This window comes from Panthera uncia (genome assembly GCF_023721935.1).
Source record: "Panthera uncia isolate 11264 chromosome B3 unlocalized genomic scaffold, Puncia_PCG_1.0 HiC_scaffold_1, whole genome shotgun sequence".
NCBI lineage: Eukaryota > Metazoa > Chordata > Mammalia > Carnivora > Felidae > Panthera > Panthera uncia.
The window spans coordinates 27,349,427-27,370,829 of NW_026057582.1; the positions used below are offsets into that span (position 1 = coordinate 27,349,427).

General features: G+C 38.6%; 1 protein-coding gene across 4 annotated transcripts in view; it reads right to left on the reverse strand.

Moving 5' to 3' along the window:
* The window catches only part of BBOF1 (basal body orientation factor 1), a 53,397-nt gene that overhangs the window by 19,164 nt on the left and 12,830 nt on the right, over nucleotides 1–21,403 (reverse strand). For 3 of the 4 annotated variants that reach the window (XM_049611398.1, XM_049611402.1, XM_049611400.1), the window contains exons 5-11: nucleotides 12,643–12,723; nucleotides 10,013–10,083; nucleotides 9,107–9,251; nucleotides 7,254–7,747; nucleotides 4,446–4,547; nucleotides 449–523; nucleotides 163–277 (exon numbers count right to left, since the gene is read on the reverse strand). In XM_049611398.1, coding sequence (XP_049467355.1) covers nucleotides 163–277; nucleotides 449–523; nucleotides 4,446–4,547; nucleotides 7,254–7,747; nucleotides 9,107–9,251; nucleotides 10,013–10,083; nucleotides 12,643–12,723 — 1,083 coding nt within the window. The remainder of the gene's footprint in view (nucleotides 1–162; nucleotides 278–448; nucleotides 524–4,445; nucleotides 4,548–7,253; nucleotides 7,748–9,106; nucleotides 9,252–10,012; nucleotides 10,084–12,642; nucleotides 12,724–21,403) is intronic. The other variant, XM_049611401.1, reaches the window with a different exon arrangement.

Genomic DNA, 21,403 nt, shown 5'->3' on the forward strand with positions numbered 1-21,403 from the left:
ATTAAGTATAACATGCCTGCCATAGTGTAGACATGTTATACATGTGTTATTACTCATTTCACTGATCACTGAGAGCTCTTGGCTAGTAGAGAAAAGCACTATGACTTAGCAAGAAGTTCCATGGGGGAAAGGAAGCGTTTAGTTAGATTACAGACTCCTTACTATGTCAGACTCTTGTGATTCTTTCTGAATATTGGGTATCATCAGTTCACCAGAAGAGTCTGAGATTGGTACTTGCTGGGTGATGAAGGTTTGATCTTGAAGCTTACTGTCATCCCTGCAATGACGACAAAATGACAGACCTGTCAACAACCACATATTCATGGAACTTGGTTCAGAACAATAGACTTGTCCTACAACTCCCACTCAGTTCTGGCACATATAAAAATGTCCACCACAGCCACTGTGATCAGGCTTACGTTCATTACCTTGTCAAGACAGCTCTTACCCAAATTCCTTTGTTTCTCCATCATCAGCAACAACATAGTCTGGAACTGAAGGCCTAGAGCTCTGGCTATATTTTCTGTGGTAGATAAAAGTTAACAATGAGGCAGTGTCTCCTCTTGTCCCATATTTCAACTGTGCTTTTTTTTTTTCAAGTGTATTTATTTGAGAGAGAGCATGCGCACATGTGCATGAAAAGAGGAGGGGCAGGGAGAAAGAATCCCAAGCAGGCTTCACGCTAAGAGTGCAAAGCCCGATTCGGGGTTTAATCCTACCAACTGTGAGATCATGACCTGAGTCAATACCAAGATCAAGAGTCAGATGCTTAACTGATAATCATGATGATGATATTCCTCCAATAGCTATTAATGGTGATGCTTAAGACGGAACCAGAGTACTGACCAAAAACATGGCCAGAGAAATTCCCTTCCCACAAAAAGAACCTCAGAGCATAGAAAAATTACCCAATGGTGATGGACCCAGTATGAAAATTTCTCCTCATACTTTGGAAAGTTTGGTTTAAGAACAGGAAGTAATCATATCACTGATTGAATATTCTAATAGAAAGTGAGCTGAACAGGATTATAAAAAGTACAGTGGGGGGGGGTGCCTATCTGGTTCAATTGGTAGAGCATGTGACTCTTGATCTCAGGGTTGTGGGTTTGAGCTCCACATTAGGTGTAGAGATTACATAAAAATAAAATCTTAAAAAAAAAAAAAGCATAGTAGGTTGATTTGCCAGCAGGTAAGGACACATGCTCCACTTCTAAAACTTGTCCTCAAGTTGGTACATATGAAGCAGAATAAACCCATTCAAAATATGACTGTATTAAATAGTCTAATAATTATGCATGAGAAAAATATACTTTGGGGGTTCCTAGGTGGTTCAGTTGGTTAAGCATCTGACTCTTGGTATCAGGTCGTGATCCTGTCATGAGGCTGAGCCCCACATCGGGCTCCATGCTACATGTGGAGCCTGCTTGGGATTCTCTCCCTCCCTCCTCTCTGCCCCTCCCCTGCATTCATGTGCTTGCACATGCGCTGTCTCTCTCACTCTCAAAATAAATAAACATTTAATTTTTAAAAATGTACTTTGGATACTACTAGTACCTGAGTTACAGCCAGTGTGGTTGCTAGTGCAGTAAAGAGTGCAGTTTATTGGTTATACTCCTTGACTTAGTTCAATCACAAAAATAGCATACTATTAGATTCACAATCATACAATCAATTGAACTCTTAATGAACTTCCTAACTGCTCTGCTTGCCCTGGTAGACCATTTATCATCTAATCTCTCCCCAGTCTGGTTTGAGCTTTCTCATTTAATCTCATCTTCACCACACATTTCACTATTCGATTCCCATCTTCTTTTCCCTTCAACCAGCTCTGATATGAGATTCCAACAGGCTTAGACATCATTCCATTGCAGCTAGATTTAACTTCATTGCTTTGGTGCGAAGATTTCACTCACATTTCTTTGTTTCTGCAGTATTGAAAACAACATAGTATGGAACTTGAGACCTAGAACTCTGGCTGTTTCTTGGAGTACGGAAAAGTCAACTCACAATGAGACAGACATTCTGTAGCTATAGTCTGGATTCTACCTCCCCCTCTAAATAAAAATAAATAAATAAAATAAAATAAAATAAGACTCTTTGGAAGGCTCCCAGAGACAAAAGACCATTTCAAAGTCTTCCATCTTCCACTTAGCCTAAAATTCTTTAAACTCTTCTCTTTTGGCTGTCCTCTTTCTTATTCTCCTATTCACTGCTGTGGTTATTTCTAGCCTCGGCCCTTTACCCTTCTACCTTCATACAACCTCCTACACTCAACTACCAATTTTCACTAAATATGCTCAAATCTCCTTCCCTAAACACCTGTACTCAAATCAAGGAGTATTTTTCGTTTCAATATACTGCCATCATCTCCAGTTCAACATCGAAAACACTCCTTGCTATTTCTTCTGCCCAGAATGTTTTTTCCTCTACCCTCTCTTCCTATATACCTTTCAGAGGTCAGCTCAAGCTTTTATTTCCTCATAAACTTTCCTGACCTCCTCAGTTGGGTCATAGTCCCTTAATCTAGCCTCTCTTACCACTGTATGCCACTTCTTTGAGCCAATCTCATAGTTGTCCTTTAATATTTGTGTGATGATTTGAATAATGTTTTCTTCCCACATAGACGATGAACTCCCTGAGATTAGGAATGATGTCTTTATTTGCTCAACACTATATCCTCAACAAATAGTAGGCGCTCAGTATGTATATGCTACATGAATTAATGGATGGATTAAATACAATTTAAACATTGCCTTCACATTGGCTTTCCAGGTTTTTCACTTGTCTTTCATACCACCAGTCGTGCACTTCTAAGCTAAACACCTTAAACATTTACACTTTGTTTTCTTGATTTCTTTTGCCTTTTATCACTAAGTCCTGTCTCTCCTTCCTAAGTGCCTCAGTTTCTCCCCTTTTCCACTCCTGCCCACACCCTCCACTGCCGCACGTCCAGAGTAACACGGCAGCTTCTGCTGGTTCCCAACTCTACTTTTGTCCTGCAGTCCATCCTATGTATATGTGTCACTGCATTAGGTTAAGGTCAGCTCTGGGAACAGTGGCTTATGAACCCTTTCAGTGAGACAGTATGAGAGTAGGGCTTATCGCTCTTGTATTCCTTCAAGGCAGAAAAGGAAAGTATGTTATACTACTTTAGAATAACAGTGGGATACGTTAAGGTTTTTCAGCATGGTTTTTAAGGCTCATCATAATTTAATCTATAGATCCAACCTTGTTTCTTTTTTTTTTTTAATTTGTTTTTTAATGTTTATTTTTATTTGAGAGAGAGACAGACAGCACGAGCGGGGGAGGGGCAGAAAGAGAGGAAGACACAGAATCCGAAGCAGGCTCCAGGCTCTGAGCTGTCAGCACAGAGCCAGATGTGGGGCTCAAACCCATGAACTGTGAGATCATGACCTGAGCCAAAGTCAGATGCTTAACTGACTGAACCACCCAGGCGCCCCAACGTTATTTCTAATTACTAATTACTCTCATTGCCACCAGTTTTCCTCAAGCCATGAAGTTTTCCTCAATGTTCCTCAAACACCCCACCTCTATTCCTACCTCTGGGCTTCTGCATAGGCTGTCTACAAAGCCCCTTGCCTGATGTACCCTTCCCACTCTGTCTACTATTCCACTCTCCTACAAGGCACCCGGCAGCGTCACACTCTTTCAGTCTTCTTCCCTGAAGTCTTCCCTAACTGCTGTAGGACACTGACATGTTGTCTGAACTCCAGTGATACTTTATTGTGCCACCTGATTTTTTTCTTTGCTATGTTTGGTTTTGTTTGGGCAACTAGATTAGAAACTGTAATCAAAGGCAATGTCTCTTAATTCCTGCAAATGTTCACAGTACCTAACACAGTACCAAGCATGTAACAAGCAGTTAATAAGAGGTTGATTTATTTTAGCCACTTTATAGTTCAGTACCAGTGTTGTAGTCATTGATAAAGCATAGTGGAGAAAGAGAGTGAAACGAATCATTAAAAAGAATGATTTGGAGTATCTGTGAATTTCTGTTTTCCTCTCTAGGTCTTTATCTTGGTATTAGAGAGTCTCTAAATCAATAATCAGCTTAAAAATCACTTATTTGTTTTTGCAAACCAATAAAATCTTTTTTTACCAATAAAATCTTAATAATTATTTTGCTTCTCTTCAGTGACCACTGATTCAGCTGAACAATGCTATACCTTCCTAGCAAGCATTACCTTAAACATCTAAGATCAGTCTCTTTTCTCCCCCCTTTAATTAATCTTTCATTTTTGTGCTCATTCATTCATCTCCCATCATTCATCTCTGGGAGTGACAGGTGCTAAGCAGCATGACCCTTTTCCATTTTCTGATCCTTTCCCATTCCTTTAATTCTAAGTGAGAATAAGTTCATTCTTCCTATATGGTTTCTAGGTTTGTTAACACCTTGGTACTTCACTACAGAAATAGGGAGTTACCTGGAAACAAAACCATTCATTTTTGCAAAGAGCAATCGCAAGACTTTCTCCTTTTGCTCCCAGGTCAAATCTTCAATATCCACATTTCCTTGAATATCCGTCCTGAAGAATTTCAAAGGCAAAATGGCCAAAGTAAGCATCTCTCCTTTTTAAAATTTAAAATATGTAAATATGAGAAAAGAAAATTTCCAAACCATAACTATTATGAGGTTTCCAAATATAATGACTACAAAGCAAACTGTGTCCATTACAAAATCACGAAGTTGAAGAGGATATCAATATGCTAGCCATTCTGAAATGCTATGTAGTCTTTAAGATAAAAATAAGAAAAACTATAACACAAAAAAATGTGTGCTCAAACATTAAGCAAAAGGGCAAAAAGTTGTAATATAACATTATGCATCCAGATACAAAAAGAAAAGGAACAATACAACAAAAACTAGTTGTTTACAAGGTGAGATTATTGATAAATTCCTTTTAACATTTCTTTTTGTATAAGATATTTTGCTATGAAAACAGAGTGACAAGAGGTACGTTTAGAAAATAACACGTAACTTATCTAGTCTATTTACCTACTTCCAAATAAGGCTGCAGCTAAGCTTTCCAGGCAGGTCTTTGGCTATACTATAACCTTCCCAGAAGATTTGTAGTCTATTTACTATTTATGAAAGCTGGCTGACACTGTAGAGAGTACTGTATTTCACAATGTAAGAAATGTTTTTGCATATACATCAGTTGGGTTAGTTTTCTTTAAAAGTTTAGGTTTTGCCTTATGATCACCATACACTTAAATTGTCCTTCCCCAATCTGCCTCTTAAGCAGATGATGTAATATTTTAATCACCATTTCTGCCCTGCTGGTACAGGCAATAGAACACTGAGGTTAAGGTGAGAAGTTGTTCAGTAGCAAAAATGTCACACAGGGCAGAAGAGGAAGAGTCCAGCTTCTGCAATAACAATGTGGAGAATCATTTTATATACCTCTCTCTGAAATACCACTTTGCAGACAAAAAAATGTAAAATAGACTGGCATATGTATGCTAGGGACTCAACTTGCTTGACGTATTAAATTAAAAAAAGGACATGGGGCGCCTGGGTGGCTCAGTCAGTTAAGCGTCCGACTTCAGCTCAGGTCACGATCTCGCAGTCCGTGAGTTCGAGCCCCGCGTCAGGCTCTGGGCTGATGGCTCAGAGCCTGGAGCCTGCTTCCGATTCTGTGCCTCCCTCTCTCTCTGCCCCTCCCCCGTTCATGCTCTGTCTCTCTCTGTCCCAAAAATAAATAAACGTTAAAAAAAAAATTAAATTTAAATTAAAAAGAGGACAGGGCACCGGGGTGGTTCAGTTGGTTGAGCATCCAGCTCTTGATTTCAGTTCAGGTCATGATCCCAGGGTCGTGTGATCAAGCCCCACATCAGGCTCTGTGCTAAGCGTGGAGCTTGCTTAAGATTCTCTCTCTCTCTCTCTCTCTCTCTCTCTCTCTCCCTCTCCCCCACTCGCATGCTCTCCCTCTCTAATAAATTTTTTTTTAATTTTTTTTCTTAATGTTTTTATTTATTTTTGAGACAGAGAGAGACAGAGCATGAGCAGGGGAGGGGCAGAGAGAGAGGGAGACACAGAATCCGAAGCAGGCTCCAGGCTCTGAGCCATCAGCACAGAGCCCGATGCGGGGCTCGAACTCACAGACTGTGAGATCATGACCTGAGCTGAAGTCGGACGCTCAACCGACTGAGCCACCCAGGCGCCCCTCAAATAAAATTTTTTTAAAAAGAGGAAATTACAGAGAAATTATTGGTAATACAAGTAATAGACTTCTAAATATGGCAAAAAGGTTTTAAAAAATTATGGTATGGACATTTTGAAGAAAACAGTCTTATCTTTCAGAAGCCACTGACCATGTCCAACCTTCCCAACAGATACATAGTTTAAAAGAACCTACTAATTAATCCATTAAAAAATAAATCAGAAAACACATTTGGAAGCACTGTTAATAAGGTGTTCAGTACATAGTAGTAGGGAGTCCTTTTAAGTTTCTCAAGCTAAGGCCTTTGAAGAACCTAATTGCACTGGGAGATAAAACTTTTTTTTTCAGAATAATCTTTAAAATGCACTCTAATTTATGGTTCATAGGAGTTAAGAGTGCACTGACAGAAACGCTAACAGGAAACAGTCATTGTATAAAGTCTACAACTGTCTCAAGCATCCTGCTACCTTTATTATGGTGGCAGTAGATCTGTAGCATGTATTTTGGAAACTTGCAAGGACTTTTGGTTAGTACAATGATGGGGTCCCACTCCTGGATGTCCTCCAACCCATAGAACAGTTCTGTGCAACAAAGAATTATTACAAAGAACTGTTATATTGATTTCTTAAATTATATGTTTAGTTAGATATTATCTATGAATTTCATCTCAGTAAAAGGAACGTTACAAAATATTTGTGAAAGTAAGCTTATCAAAAATGTTTAACCTTAATCTGATCACACCTTTATAATGAATTTACAAAAAAGAAAATAAAGGAACATGTTCAAAGATACTACAATGACATTCTATGGAACAAATGATCTAGTCTCTTTAATAAGTCTCTGTCTTGAAAAAAGGAAATCTACTAAGAATACCTACTAAGCCCCACACACAGTGCTAAGCACAGGGGTTATAAAGACAGGTAAGACAGTTCCTATCTTCGAGTAACTTAGTGAGTAATCTATTCAATACTTAGATATTATGTAACTGAACTCCTCAGAGTGCTTATTTCTCTAAAGGGCACAAAAATAGCTGCACAAAGGATAAAATATTAAAGCCATGATTAGTACCATTTCTCAGCCTCCATAAGATCTTGAGTTACGCTATTGGTGCTGTGCTCTTTGCCATCGAACGTTCGGATCCGGGGATATTCTGTTCTTCCTGCACATGCCTCTCTCATTTTAAAATTGAAAGCAGCTTGTGCTACCTTTTTGTAATGCTTCCTGCCCAGTAGGATCTGTTGCTTCACTTGGTGCAGAGCATCTAAAAAGAACCTTTCCACTTCTGTTCTCTCATCCAGTATGTTCTTGGCCAGCCTCTTCACTCGATTCATTTCCCTGTCCTTCATCTGGAGAAGATGTTGCAGCTTGTCAATTTCAACCTGACCTGCTTGGTTCTCTATCATTGCCTGTCGCTGCATTTTTAGAACTTCAGCCTCAAACTCTCTGGTCATACAACTCAGGGCAGTCTCCAAGCTTACCACCTTTTTCTGAAGAGTTTGGATTTGTAATCTCTGCTGGGTAAACTGCATTATCTTTTCCTTAACCAACAGATCATTGATTTCCTAAAAACAAAGATGAGAGAGTTGATTTTCTTTAATCAATTTCAAAACTTAAAAGTTCCTCACTAATTTCCATTACATCATTAGCTTAAATTTGATACCAGGTTGAGATGATGATATTTGGTATTCTGTGTACCGAGAGAAAAAACATCCCAGGGTTCTTCTCTGGACTTGTGAAGGCCACTAATTTTGCTGATTAAGAAACTTTCCTTTCTCTAAAATTCCAATAGTTTAAATATTTTATATTATTGAAATGGGTAATTTCAAAATCAATAAGATTATACAGTAAAACATTAACAACTGTATACTGGAAAATGTTTCCTATCCTAGCCTATAGGCTAGTGGCCTATCCCTTTTCCATTGTCCCTTTCCTCCTTAGTAATAAAACTCCATTTTTTTTTTTTTTTTTTCCAGGAAGGCAGGAAGCCCAATTGAAAATTCCCAGTCTCCCTTGCGGTTCAGCAAAGCTATGTAACTAAGTTCTGGTCAATGAAATGTAAGTAGAAGTGTTTGCAGGACTTCCAGGAAGACTTCTAAAGGGGAGGGGGGGGCATAATTTTTCCTCCCTGTCCTTCTTCCTTCCTGCTTTCTGGGTAATGGTTAGAGATCTAGCAGCTGCTTTGGGCCATGAAGTAACTTTGGGGATGTAAGCCATACGTTGCCCAGCAGAGTTAAGGAAACTGAGTCTCTGTTGACTTTGTGGCACTACCCTTCCAGCTCTGGATTGCTAACCTCCAGACTTCATTTAGAGGAGAGAATAAACCCTTACATGGTAAAGCCACTGTTGTTGGGGCTGTTACAGCTGAACCTATTCGGAACCAGTAATTCAGAGACCAACTCTAAGCAAAGTAAAATGAGTATTCTAAGGTAGTAGAGGATAGGGTTTACATTTATGTTTCTGATATATTCTTTATAAAGCCAAGTCAAATACTTCTTTTTTTATGTTTATTTATTTATTTATTTATTTTTGAGAGAGATAGAGAGAGAGCACATGCTCAGGGAGGGGCAGAGAGAGAGAGAGAGGGAAGCAGAGAATCCCAAGCAGGCTCCGTGCTATCAGCACAGAGCCTGATGTGGGGCTTGAACCCACGAACTGTGAGATCATGACCTGAGCAGAAATCAGGAGTTGGACTCTTTAACTGACTGAGCCACTGAGGCATCCCAAGTCAAATACTTCTTATGCCATTCTCATAATTAATCCTTTCAAATAAGAAAGGTACATCATCCAGACAGAATAAAAATGGTCCCAAAGTCCTCATGTATCATTATTATACTCAATTCTTCATATTTACCAACCCAATCCTTAAATAAACAAACGAGCAAACAAACAAAAAGCCCAGCAAGTCCAAATGGAGTGGGAACCTTCTGATGTAAAAGGAAAGTTTGAGTATCTTGCAACTTCTGGGAGTTTTTTTGTAGAGCGTCAGCTTCCTTCAGGTGGTATGTGAGGGCTTTCTGGAGATAAACATTCTCTTTAAAAACGGCTCTTCCAGCATGGTTCAGTTGCCTGAAATAGATAGATATATGATCCCAAAACACAGGTGTTAAGTTTTAGATATTACCAAACTAGAACAATGACTGCCTTATCCCCCAACATTAAAAATAATGACCACGACGTATTTAGTTTATGGTAGGGACTCAAAAGAGGTGGGGTATGTGACTAAGTTTTCACCAATGGAAAGTGAAAAGTTACGTGTTACTTCCAGTCCAAGGCAGTTAGGAGCAGATGGGTTTCCATGCTCTCTCCTGTCCATATGACTGGGTGGAAGAAGTCCAAGATAGAAACAGCCCCAGTTCCCGAATCACCACTCAAGTAGAGCTATCAGACTTATACTGGATTGTTAAGCGAGCAAGAACTAAACCATTGAGACTTCGGAATTTATTAACACAATTAAATGTTACTTTCACTAACATACCTCATGACAACTCTATACAGTTGCTATGATTAACCCCGTTTTTAGACGAAGAAATTTAATTTCAAAAAGGTTAGGAAATTTTCCAACAGTCAGTCATGTCGGTATACATGTTGAGAACCAAAGTCTAACTTCAAAGCCAGGGTTATTTCCTCCACACCACCTTGCTGCAGAAAGGGTGGGTGAAAAAGGGGCGGGGACACAAAGAGAAAGAAATAACGAGGGAAAGTAAACAAGAAAATTTGAAGAAAGCAAACCAAGAGAGAAGGGAGAAGACAATATGATGAGAACAAAACAGACCAGCAAAGAGATAAGAGAAGCTATGAAAAAGAAAAAGGAGGCAGCAGTCTCTTACGCGATAGCTTCATGGTGAGCTCTCTCTGCCAGCATTATTATCTTCTTTTCAGCCTCTTGTTCTAGTCGATGCTAAAAAAGAAAACAGACTTTTTTTTTTAAAGTTTATTTATTTATTTTGGGGGTGGTGGCGGCAAGAGAGAGAAAGGACAGGCCTTCAGCTGTCAGGGCAGAGCCCAACAAGGGGCTGAATCTCACTAACTGTGAGATCATGACCTAAGCCGAAATCAAGAGTCAGATGCTTAACGAACTGAGCCACCCAGGTGCCTGTAGGCTGTTTTAATAGAGTTATATTTCTAACAAATTTACACACCAAAAAGTGAAGTATTTATTTTATAATGTCAAACAAAATACTCCTGTCCACATGACCTAGTGTGAAGAACTCCAAGTACTGGTGGAATAGCTAGCAAAGAGGATAGTGTGAACACAGGAACCTCAGGGTACCATCTGATCTCCCCATTAAAGAAGCAATATGACACATAAATAGAAAAAAAAAAAGTCCACATCAATATTGGAAAGTGGAGCTTGGATAAATTTCTGCTAAATACAATGTGGTTAGAGTCATTTATTTATCCAACAAATCCCTATTGAGCATTAGTATTGTATCAGATTTTTCAGATGCTGGAGATTCTGTGGTGAAAAAAACAGATAAGGTCCCTGTTCTGACAGACCTTGTATTCTAGGTGAGATCCAAACAACGATAATAATTAAAGTGCACTGAGCTTTTACCACGTGCCAGGCATGGTTCTAAGAGCTCTATGTGTATTACTTACCTATCACAAGAACCCTAAAAATTAGACACTATTATTATCACCAAAAACAAGGACTGAGGAAACAGGGAAGGAGAGGTTAGTGACTTGCCCAAAGTCAGATAGCTAGTAAGTGGCAGAGCAGAGATTCATACGCAGGCAATGTGATGCTTGTTTGCTCCCTAACAAGCAAACAAATGAGAGAATTAAACTGTGATGAATGCTGTGAATGTAATAAATGGAGTAATGAGATAGATAGTAACTGGGGGAGATTATGTTAGATTGGGGTTTAAGGAATCCATTTCTGAGGAAATGACATTTGAGCTCCTAAGAATGAGAAGAGCCAGAGCTGGAGGAAGAACATTCCAGAAAGGAACACCAAGTACAAAAATATGTCATTGGGAAAGGGCTTGGTGGTTCAAGGAACAGAAAGGATTAAATAGGGAAACAAAACACCTATAACCTGAGGGATGTGCTTTATATGACCAGGTGGAGCATACTATAGTAAGAGGCGAATAAACAGGGCTTACCGGAAAGCCCTCTGCCACAAACCAGCAGCACTGGGGTTCAAACCAGCACAGGAGTTCGTACCTAACCATGAAGTTTACACCGAACATACTGAGACAGCTACTGCTGTGGCTGGCCATCCCAACACTCATTCCCATCCTCCCTTTCCAGCTTTCACTAGTGTCTGGAAAAAAACACACTCACTTTCCCAGCATCCAATATAACATGGCTCTGTCCAATGAGATAGATGTAAGACAAAATCTGCTAAGAGCTTCTGGGAAAGCTTTTATGGTTTCCAAATAAAAAAGGACAGATACAGCTGGAGCCTCCCTTCTTCCTGCCTTAAACACAGACAAATCTTAGAGCTGCATTAACCATCTTGCAACTCTGAGGGAAAGGCCAGCAGCCACCTACTTCCAGACATAAAAATCCTATTTATATAGGCACTGTCAGACATGTATGCTGCAATCTGACGAAGCGCTCCTAACCTTTGTGGAACTGCTGCACTTAGCAGAGAAGAGAACAGGCTTAGGGGGTGGGATAGAGAGAAAAAGGCAATTGAGAGCAGCCCATTCCTGAGGACTTCCACTCCTAACAGTGCCAGAAAGTGCCTGAGAAGGAAAGCACCAAGATGCTGCTCCTGCCCCATTCCTAGGTTATTTAATACAGAAACGGGAAATCTAGAGCCACTTTTTACGGCAAATTTTTTATCTAAAGCTGATATGAGTACTTATTTGCCCCACCCTCAACTTCCTACATCCCTACCAGTTTCTGAAAGAAATCTGTTCAATTCTTCCCTAAGAATGAACAGTTAAAGGAAAGTTTAGAAGACTTAAAGAAAAACCATGGGTCCTCTGAAAAGCTCACAGAGAAGTGTTCCAATGCACTTCCCACAATTTGGAGAATTAATGTCAGAGGCACAGAGAAATGTGGAAGTTTGTGATATGCTAAGGAACATTTTTGAGCCCCCTTTTTATTAACACCCTTAGTTTAGCTTGGTTTGACTAAGGAAACACCTTCACGTGTACCAGAGTGACCTTTCCCATCTCATCCCCCTACATAATGTGCTACATGCAGCTTTCCGTCCACTAGGGGAACACCAAGCTGAAGGGACTGTGTCCTGAAGCTTCGGATAACAATCCCTCTTTAGGATTTCAAGAATCTCTAACTGACTAGACACTGAGATATCTAGAACAGGTTTCATTTTCCCTATTTTTTTATCTGCTGTGATTTGATAAACAATCCTCTAATAAGATACCAAAAGAAAGGTTGACATGTCTCAGAGTGCATATAGATACTTATAATGTTTTAGTAAACAAAATATTTCTTCTTTTTAAAAACAAAATATTTCTTAATTAACACTAAAGTGTTGTACCTTTTCTTCAAAAAACTTGCCCTCCAATCTTCTAAGAGTCTCCTGATGTTTCCGCTCCGTGTTCCTTAAATTCTCCTTAAGCTATAATTACAATAACAAAAGAAAAAAAAAGATCAGTAGGAAATGGGGGTGACTGAGGCACATTTCTGGAAAATTCTCAATAAAAAAACATTCTCTGTGATACATTATTTCTTAATCCTGAACACACAGGAAAATTTCATGTCCCTACCCGTGAGTACCATATTTCCCACCAATCATCTATAGACTTACAAGATCAGTATTGAGTTTCTAAAAAGTTATTCATGAACAACAGTTCCCAGAACAGACAAGTTGTTCTCATAATCATATTTGCCAAATATCTTCATTTAAACATGTAGACTCATAGAATCATAATATTTTAGAATTGGGGCACCTGGCTGGCTCAGTTGGAGGAGTGTGTGACTCTTGATCTCAGGAGTTCAGGTCCCACGTTGGGTGTAGAGATTACACTTTAAAAACATAATATTTTAGAATTGAAAGGGACCTTAAAATTCACACCAGACAATCTCCCACTTAATATAGGATTCTTTCTATGAGAAAAATATCTAGAGACAGAAGTATCACAAATTCAAATGTCATTAATTCATTAGACTAGCCTTTCATAGTTCCCATTTTTAGAAAATTCTCCCTAGTATTAATCTAAAATACATCTCCCTATGATTCTCATAGATGGATCCTTCTGTCCTAAAAACATGTATACATGGAATAAAAAGGACATAAAACTCTTCTAGGCAAAGAAAAGTAAGCTAATTTAAAGCTATATTGTAGTCTACATTTACTGGCAATCAGTCAGGCTGAAATAAGCATACTCCATCTAATCCATAAAAAAGGCAGTAGAGTGTCCCATGAGACAACTGTTTGACTCTGGGCAAATCACTTCTCTAAGTCTCAGGTTTCCAGGAATAAGAAGAGAATAATAATAGTAACTAGCTCATAGGGTGTGGCCAGGATTAAATAACAAACAATACATGTAAAGTACCTAGCTAGAATAGTAACCATTTAATATACCAGCTAGTTATTATTATATCTACTACTGTCCTCCCTTATACTTAATAATTATCCTGTGATCTCTGTCCAAAGTGTATTAAATCTCCATTTTATATGATCTCATTCAGATATTCTTTCTCTCTGTATTTTTCATACAATTTTTAAAAAATGCCTTCTGATATCATTAAAGACTGAAAATTAATGTCAGTGTACAAGTTTATGGAAATGTCTATCATCTTAGTGTGTGGGAAGATGGACCTTTCAAAATCCATAAATTAACAAATGTTTCTAAAGATAATTAGGTAATACCTACCAAAAACCGTTCTTTTTGGGGTGCCTGGGTGGCTCAGTTGGTTAGGCGACTGACCAGCTCAGGTCGTGATCTCGTGATTCTTGAGTTTGAGCCCCGCATCAGGCTGACTGCTGTCAGCACAGAGCCCACTTTGGATCCACCGTCCCCCTTTCTCTCTGATCCTCCCCTGCTTTGCTCTCTCTCCTCTCTCGCTCTTCTCTCAAAAAAATTTTTTTAAATCTTTTTTAAGTTTATTTATTTATTTATTTATTTTTTGAGAGAGAGAGAGAGAGAGAGAGAGAGCAAACACAAGCACATGAGCAGGGGAGGGAGAGAGAGAAGTGAGAGAGAGAATCCCAAGCAGGCTGTGCTCAGCACGAAGCCTGACCCAGGGCAGACACAGGGTCCACCTTGGTCCAAACTCAAGAATCAGATGTTTAACTGACTGAGCCACCCAGGTGGCCCCTATCAAAAACCTTTAAAAGTTTATGTTCTTTAACCTACAAATTCCACCTCAGAGAAGTTATCCTAAATACTAATTACAGATGTAGAAAAACATTTTGTTACCTAGGTGTTCATCAGTTTATAATAGTGAAAAATTAGAAAAAAGCTCAGATGTCTAACAATGAGGGACTAATTAATAAATCATGATACATCTACCCATGATGCATCTTACCTAATAAATTATGATACATATGCCTCGACTAGTCAAAAGATTTTATAGAAAAATATGTAATGGCATTGAGGGGTATCTGGGTGGCTCAGTCAGTTAAGTGTCTGACTCTTGGTTTCGGCTCAAGTCATGATCTCACGGCTTGTGGGACTGAGCCCCCCATCTGGCTCTGTGCTGACAGCATGGAGTCTCCTTGGGATTCTCTCTCCCTCTCTCTCTGTCTCTGTCTCTGTCTCTCTCTCAAAATAAATAAACTTTAAAAAACAGTACCTTTTTTAAAAAAAAGAAAAAAGGAAAATATGTAATGGCATTGAAAAATGTTCACAACAAAAGTGAAAAAGTCAGGGTAACAGTTTGTACATAATAACCTCATTTTTTAAAAAATAGCATATATATATATATATTTGAAAGATGGCTATTTATTTATTTATTTATTTGAGAGAGAGAGAGAGAAAGAGAAGAGGGGGAGCATAGGGAGAGAAAGGCAGATGGGGGAGAAAGGCAGAAGGAGAAACACAGAATCTTAAGTAGGCTCCATGCTCAGCATGGAGTCGGACACGGGGTTCGATCCTACAACCCCAGGATCATGACTTGAGCTGAAATCAAGAGTCGGATGCTTAACAATCTGAGCCTCCCAGGCGCCCCCTAAAATGCCATGTATTTTTAAACGTCTCTACATAGAGGAAGAAAAAGAGAAAGAAAATAGACCAAAATATTTAATGGTTATCTCTAGGTAGTATAACTGTGAGGAGAGGGCTTTTAATTGTCTTCTTTTTTATCAGCTAAATTTGCTGCAATGGGTATTATCGCTGTCAAAAGAAGATAGACTAAAACAAATTATTTTAAAATAACTGCAACCTACCAATGTATGCTCCTTCTGTTAATTACATAGATAGAAATCATTTTTTCTTTAAAATTTATGCTTTGAGTATTTTTTGATAATCTAAATTTAACTAGCCTCTTTTCATTTGTATAGTGAATTCCATATACACAGTATAATTAATTTTCTTCCTTTATCTATATACTCCCCTCATTTTAAGTTCACAGGCCTCTACATCTGCCCTAAATCTTCCATATTTTGGATTCCAGAGAACCACCTTATTTTTTCCCACAAACCAGTATCTTTTGCCTGAATTTTAAGTCTTCCTGGCCCACGTCCCTTTTGAAAAGTCCGAAATCTATTTCTCCATTAGGTGGCAATATTGTTCTTAAAAAAAAGGAATCATACCTCTAGAATACCCACTAGTTAATTCATATTGATTCAGATTGTATACCTATACTTAAGATAGCTATTGTGAGAGTTCCTAAAAAGTTACCAATCTTAAATTGATTCAATCTTCAGTATTTTCATATTAAAAAATTTGATATTCCTTCTAGAAAATTTTAAGCTTTTTTTTGGAAATTATTAATTGTAAAGTATTTTGAGTATATATTGCAATGATTTAATATACATATACATTATGAAAGGATTCCTCCCATCTAGTTAGTAGAAAACTTGATATTCCTTCAATTACATTTTTTAAGTTTATTTATTTTGAGAGAGAGAGCTCAAGCCGGAGGGGCAGAGAGAGAGAGAGAGAGAGAGAGAGAGAATCCCAAGCAGGCTCCACATGTCAGCACAGAGCATGATGTGGGGCTTGAATTCACAATCTGTGAGGTCATGACCTAGCCAAAACCAAGAGTCGAACACTTAACCGACTGTACCACCCAGGTGCCCCAATCTTCAATTACATTTTTTTAATGAAAAGACCTACTCAGAATTTAACAAAGATTTATTGAGCATTACTGTGTTATCTTGTATTTGATGAATACAAATGAACAATGATGTTCATGCCTCAAAGAATTTGTAACTAGCAGGGGAGAAAAGACAAATAATGAATATGTCAAGGTAAATGAGCAAAGTGGTATAAAAGAGATAAAAAATGTTATGAAAACACACAAAGTATTACTTTTTTTTGCTAATAATCTTTTTTCTTTTTTCCAGCTTGATGAGATAAAATTGACATATAAAATGGTATAACATATAACATGGTATAAATAATAAATAAATAAATAAATAAATAAATAATGAGCTAACACCTCCATATTGTCACATAATTACCATTTCTTTTTTGTAGTAAGAACATTTAAGATTTATTCTCTTAGCAACTTTCAAGTATATAATACAGGATTATTAGCTATCATCATCATACTGTACATTAGAATCCCCAGAACTTTTCAATCTTATAACTGGAAGTTTGTATCCTTTGACCAATATCTCCTTATATCCTCCTCCCTCCCAGCTTGGGTAACCTCTACTCTGTTGCTCGGAGTTCAGCTCTTTTTTAGATTCCACATATAAGGGATATCATATAATGTTTATCTTTCTGATTTTTTTCATTTAACATAACACCCTCAAGTTTCATCCAAGCTGTCACAAATGGAAGAAAATTAATACTTTTTTTCATAGAAAATTATTACTTTGATTTATTTTTTAAAAATTTTAATGTTTATTTTTGAGAGAGAGAGAGGCAGAGAGAGAGGGAGACAGAATCTGAAGCAGACTCCAGGCTCTAAGCTGTCAGCACAGAGCCCAACACAGGGCTCAAACCCACAAACTGTGAGATCATGACCTGGGCTGAAGTCAGACCTTAACCGACTGAGCCACCCAGGTGCCCCTAAAATTATGACTTTTAAACATGACTCTGGGGAACAGCCTTATGGAGGATATGCATTTGAGCTGAGCCTTTGAAGAATCAGTAAAATTTTAATGGATAGAGATCTATTGGGAGTATATTCTGGATAGAAGAAACAGTTTGAACTATGAAAAAAATGGCAGAAAGGGGGTGCCTGGTTCAGTCCATTAAGCGTTCAATTCCTGATTTCCGCTCAGGTCATGATCTCATGGATTGTGAGATCGAGCCTCACATTGTGCTCTGTGCTGACAACAGAGAGCCTGCTTGGGATTCTTTCTCTCCCTCTCTCTCTGCCCCTCCACCATTTGCTCACTCTCTCTCTCAAAATAAACAAAAATGAACTTTAAATTTTTAACGTTTTATTTATTTTTGAGGCAGAGAGAGACAGAGCATGAATGGGGGAGGGGCAGAGAGAGAGGGAGACACAGAATCGGAAGCAGGCTCCAGGCTCTGAGCCATCAGCCCAGAGCCCGATGCGGGGCTCGAACTCACGGACCGCGAGATCGTGACCTGAGCCGAAGTCGGACGCTTAACTGACTGAGCCACCCAGGCGCCCCAAAAATGAACTTTAAAAAATATGGTAAAAAGACTTCAGGGATGAGTAAATATCCAGTTTGGATGAATTAAAGGGGGGGTGCACGAGGAAGTAAAAGGAGAAAATAATGTTTCAAAATAGGTGTTGGGTCTTGACTTTCACATCAAGGCATCTGGACAATACTAGGTTTACAAAAGAGAAATACTAAAGAAGATTCTTCAGGGAGTTAATCAGAACATTTCCGTATTGGTGCATACTTTGGACTGTGGTGATGTGGTGGTTTTAAAATACATCCACAACTTCTTTGATGGTCCTCCCTTCAAATGATGGAACCTAATTCTCCATCCTTAGACTGTGGGCCAGAGTTAGGGATTCACTGCTAACTAATAGAATATGACAGAAGTAATGCTGTACAATTTCCAAGGCTAAGTCAAGAAAGGGATAGCTTCTGTCTGGCTTTCTTTGGGATTATTCACTTTGGGTAAAGTCATTGAAAGGCCCATGTGGGAAGATGCTGAGGCCTCTCAGTAATTACTAGTCCCAACTTGACAGCATGTTAGTTGGCACTCGGAAACAGATCCTGAAGCTCTAAGCAAGCCTCCAGATGACTGCAGCCCTGGCTGATATCTAGACTGTAACTTCATGGAAGACCCTGAGCCAGAATTTCCCAGTTAACCTAATCCCAAATTCTTTTTTTTTTTTTTTTAAAGTAGGCTCCACACCCAACGTGCGGCTTGAACTCGTGACCCTGAAATCAAGAGTCACATGCTCTATGGAGCCAGCCAGGTGCCCCAAACTGCTCCCAAATTCTTGACCCATGGGTTTTGTTAAAAATCCATTTGTTTTTAACAAATGTTTAGTGTAGTTTTAAGCTGCTAGATTTGAGGGTAATTTTTCTTCAATAATAGGTAATACTGCAGGTGAAGAAATAGAGAGGGCACGACTAGAAGTACTGGGCAGGGATTCAGATCAACAGGGTTCTGCTACCAGCTCTACAAGTTACCACGAAAGTCACTTAACATCTTTGTGTCTCAGTTTTGCTCATCTATAGAATGGCTTAAATTGGCCCTAAAGTTTCTTTCAGCTCTAAGATTCTATGAATTCCATGAAAGGATTTCATTTTAGATGGTTGCCTTATATCACTCACTTAGCAAGTTTTATTAGTAAGTACCAGTCTAGCAACTAGTGAGGAGTGACAAAGACATTCACAAGTAGATGATCTGGCTCCTTTTATTCTCCTCAGTTTACAAAACTAATGAACAATACAAACATAAAATAACTAGAGAAGACAGTTATATAGCTGCTATTTTAAGGACTTTAATGTGGTTTGTTATTGTTGTCGTTTTTGTTATGTTTTGTTTTGTTCTGAGAAAGAGAGAAAGAGACCAGGTGGGAGAGGGGCAAAGAGAGAGGGAAAGAGAGAAACCCAAGCAGGCTCCTTGCTGTCAGCACGGAGCCCAACGCAGGGATCTAAGATCAAATCAGATGCTTAACGGACTGAGCCACTCTGGTTCCCCTTAAGGACTTTAAAGGTCTGGAAACACATAGAAGGAGAGAGTTCCTCAGAAAATACTGCACAGGAGCTTGTATAAAGATGAGCTACTGAAATTAAGAACAATTTTAAAGTAACAGAACGACAGTTGTTAAGCAACAGGCAATCAAGTTCACAAAGTCAGCCAGGCAGGGAGGTTGGGAGATAACTTTGCAATTATGACAGAAAGAGTTAAAACACTTTCCTATACATTCCTCCAATTTAAGAAAGTGTCTTAGACTTTCCCACTTTGCCTAAAATGTGCCAACTCATTCCTTTAATTAGAGCTCTTAAGAGTACTCTATTACGATTTTTAAAGCTATATAATCATAACAAGTAAATATCAACAATTATGACGTTACTCCTCTTACTGGAGACTAGTAGGAATAAATATGCTAAATATTTTACACACATTACTTTATTTAATCCACACAACATCTCTAAGAGGAGACACGTGATATTATAGCCACATTTTACAAATGAAGAATCTGAGACTCAGAGAAATTAACAGACTATCCAAGGGCCACATAGCTATCAGCTGCGGAGCCAGGACATGAAGTCCCTGATTTCAACCACTACAGTATCTTGTCTGACTTATTCATTTCTCATACACCCTTGCAATTTGGCAGTTAGCTGGGAGGTAAACAGAGATAGGATGCAGGAACTTTGGTTTCCCATCAGACCTTGTTCTTGCTCAATAGGGTTCTGGGGAGCCCAAGGACTGCTTGAGAGACATTGCATGCTTGGAGAATACCATGACCAAGAATGAGAGGCATCAAAAGGGATGGTGGAAGGGCCTTAAATAATACTAAATAATACTTAAATAATACTAATTTCTATAATCATAATTTTAGCAGTAGTAATACTAGCAGCAGAAACAGCAACAGCAGGTAATATTTACCACCCAGTGCTAAGCATTTAAAATAGATGATTTCATTTAGTCTTCACAACGACCCTTTAAAGTTGGTACCATTATTCCCAGCTCCATGGCTTAGATGAGGAAGCTTAACAAGATAATATTCAAGTAGTGAAAACAGTATTTATACTCTAGCAGTCTGACTTTAGAGCACCAACTTTCAGCCCCTCCACTATATGAAATATGGTTATCTTAGGTGGTAATGCTACTGCTATTACTAATAACAGCAGCAGTATTTAATTGCACATTGGAGCAGACTCACACCAGGAATGTCGCTAGCATGTGTTAGGGTGTTGGTAGCTTGAAATTGGCCATAATAAGAGTATTTATACCAAGGAAACCAGCAAATGCTACAAATCAGGACTTCTGTTTGCAGAGCACTACATACTATTGTAAATATAATTGTCTCTTATATGACATAATGCTATTTTAAGCACTGTAACTATATGAACTCATTTAATCCTTACAACAACCCTATGAGCCTATGATGAACTCTTACTATCCTCATTTTACAGATCAGGAGATCAAGGTATAGAGAGGTTAAGTAACTTGCCCAAAGTCACAAAGCTGATTTCTGCTACTGTGCCCAACACTCATCTACTAAATGTAAATGTAGTGCCATTTACTACATTATTATTAATGCAATAAAACTATATTCCGAGCTGAGGGAATGGAAAGAGAAAAAGCATAGCGAAGTCAGAGAAACTTTCTGAAAGTACGGTTTTCCTCACCCCACCTACCCCTACCCAGAGAACCTTCTAAAATGTTCTAAAATTATCACTCATCAGTCTCAACCTAGTTTCCTTTGGGACTTTCTACTTTGTTTTCCCCTACTGTTTTCCAAGAACTGTAGTGTGTTTCTTATTGAAGTGACTCCAAAGGTTTAATTACTGATAAAAGCAGAAGGTGTGTTGGCTGAGATTTGGTGAAGTTACAAAGAAATCAATGCTTAGAAAAGTCTAACCAAGACTTTTTTGCACCCAGTGCTACACTCATGATGTCTTCTACTTTCTCTCAAATAATCTCTAAAATGCCAAAGGGAGTCCTTTACCATCTCACAGGAGTAAATGTCTATGAAGGCTTTTGCACACATAAGTATAGTATTGTGAGGGG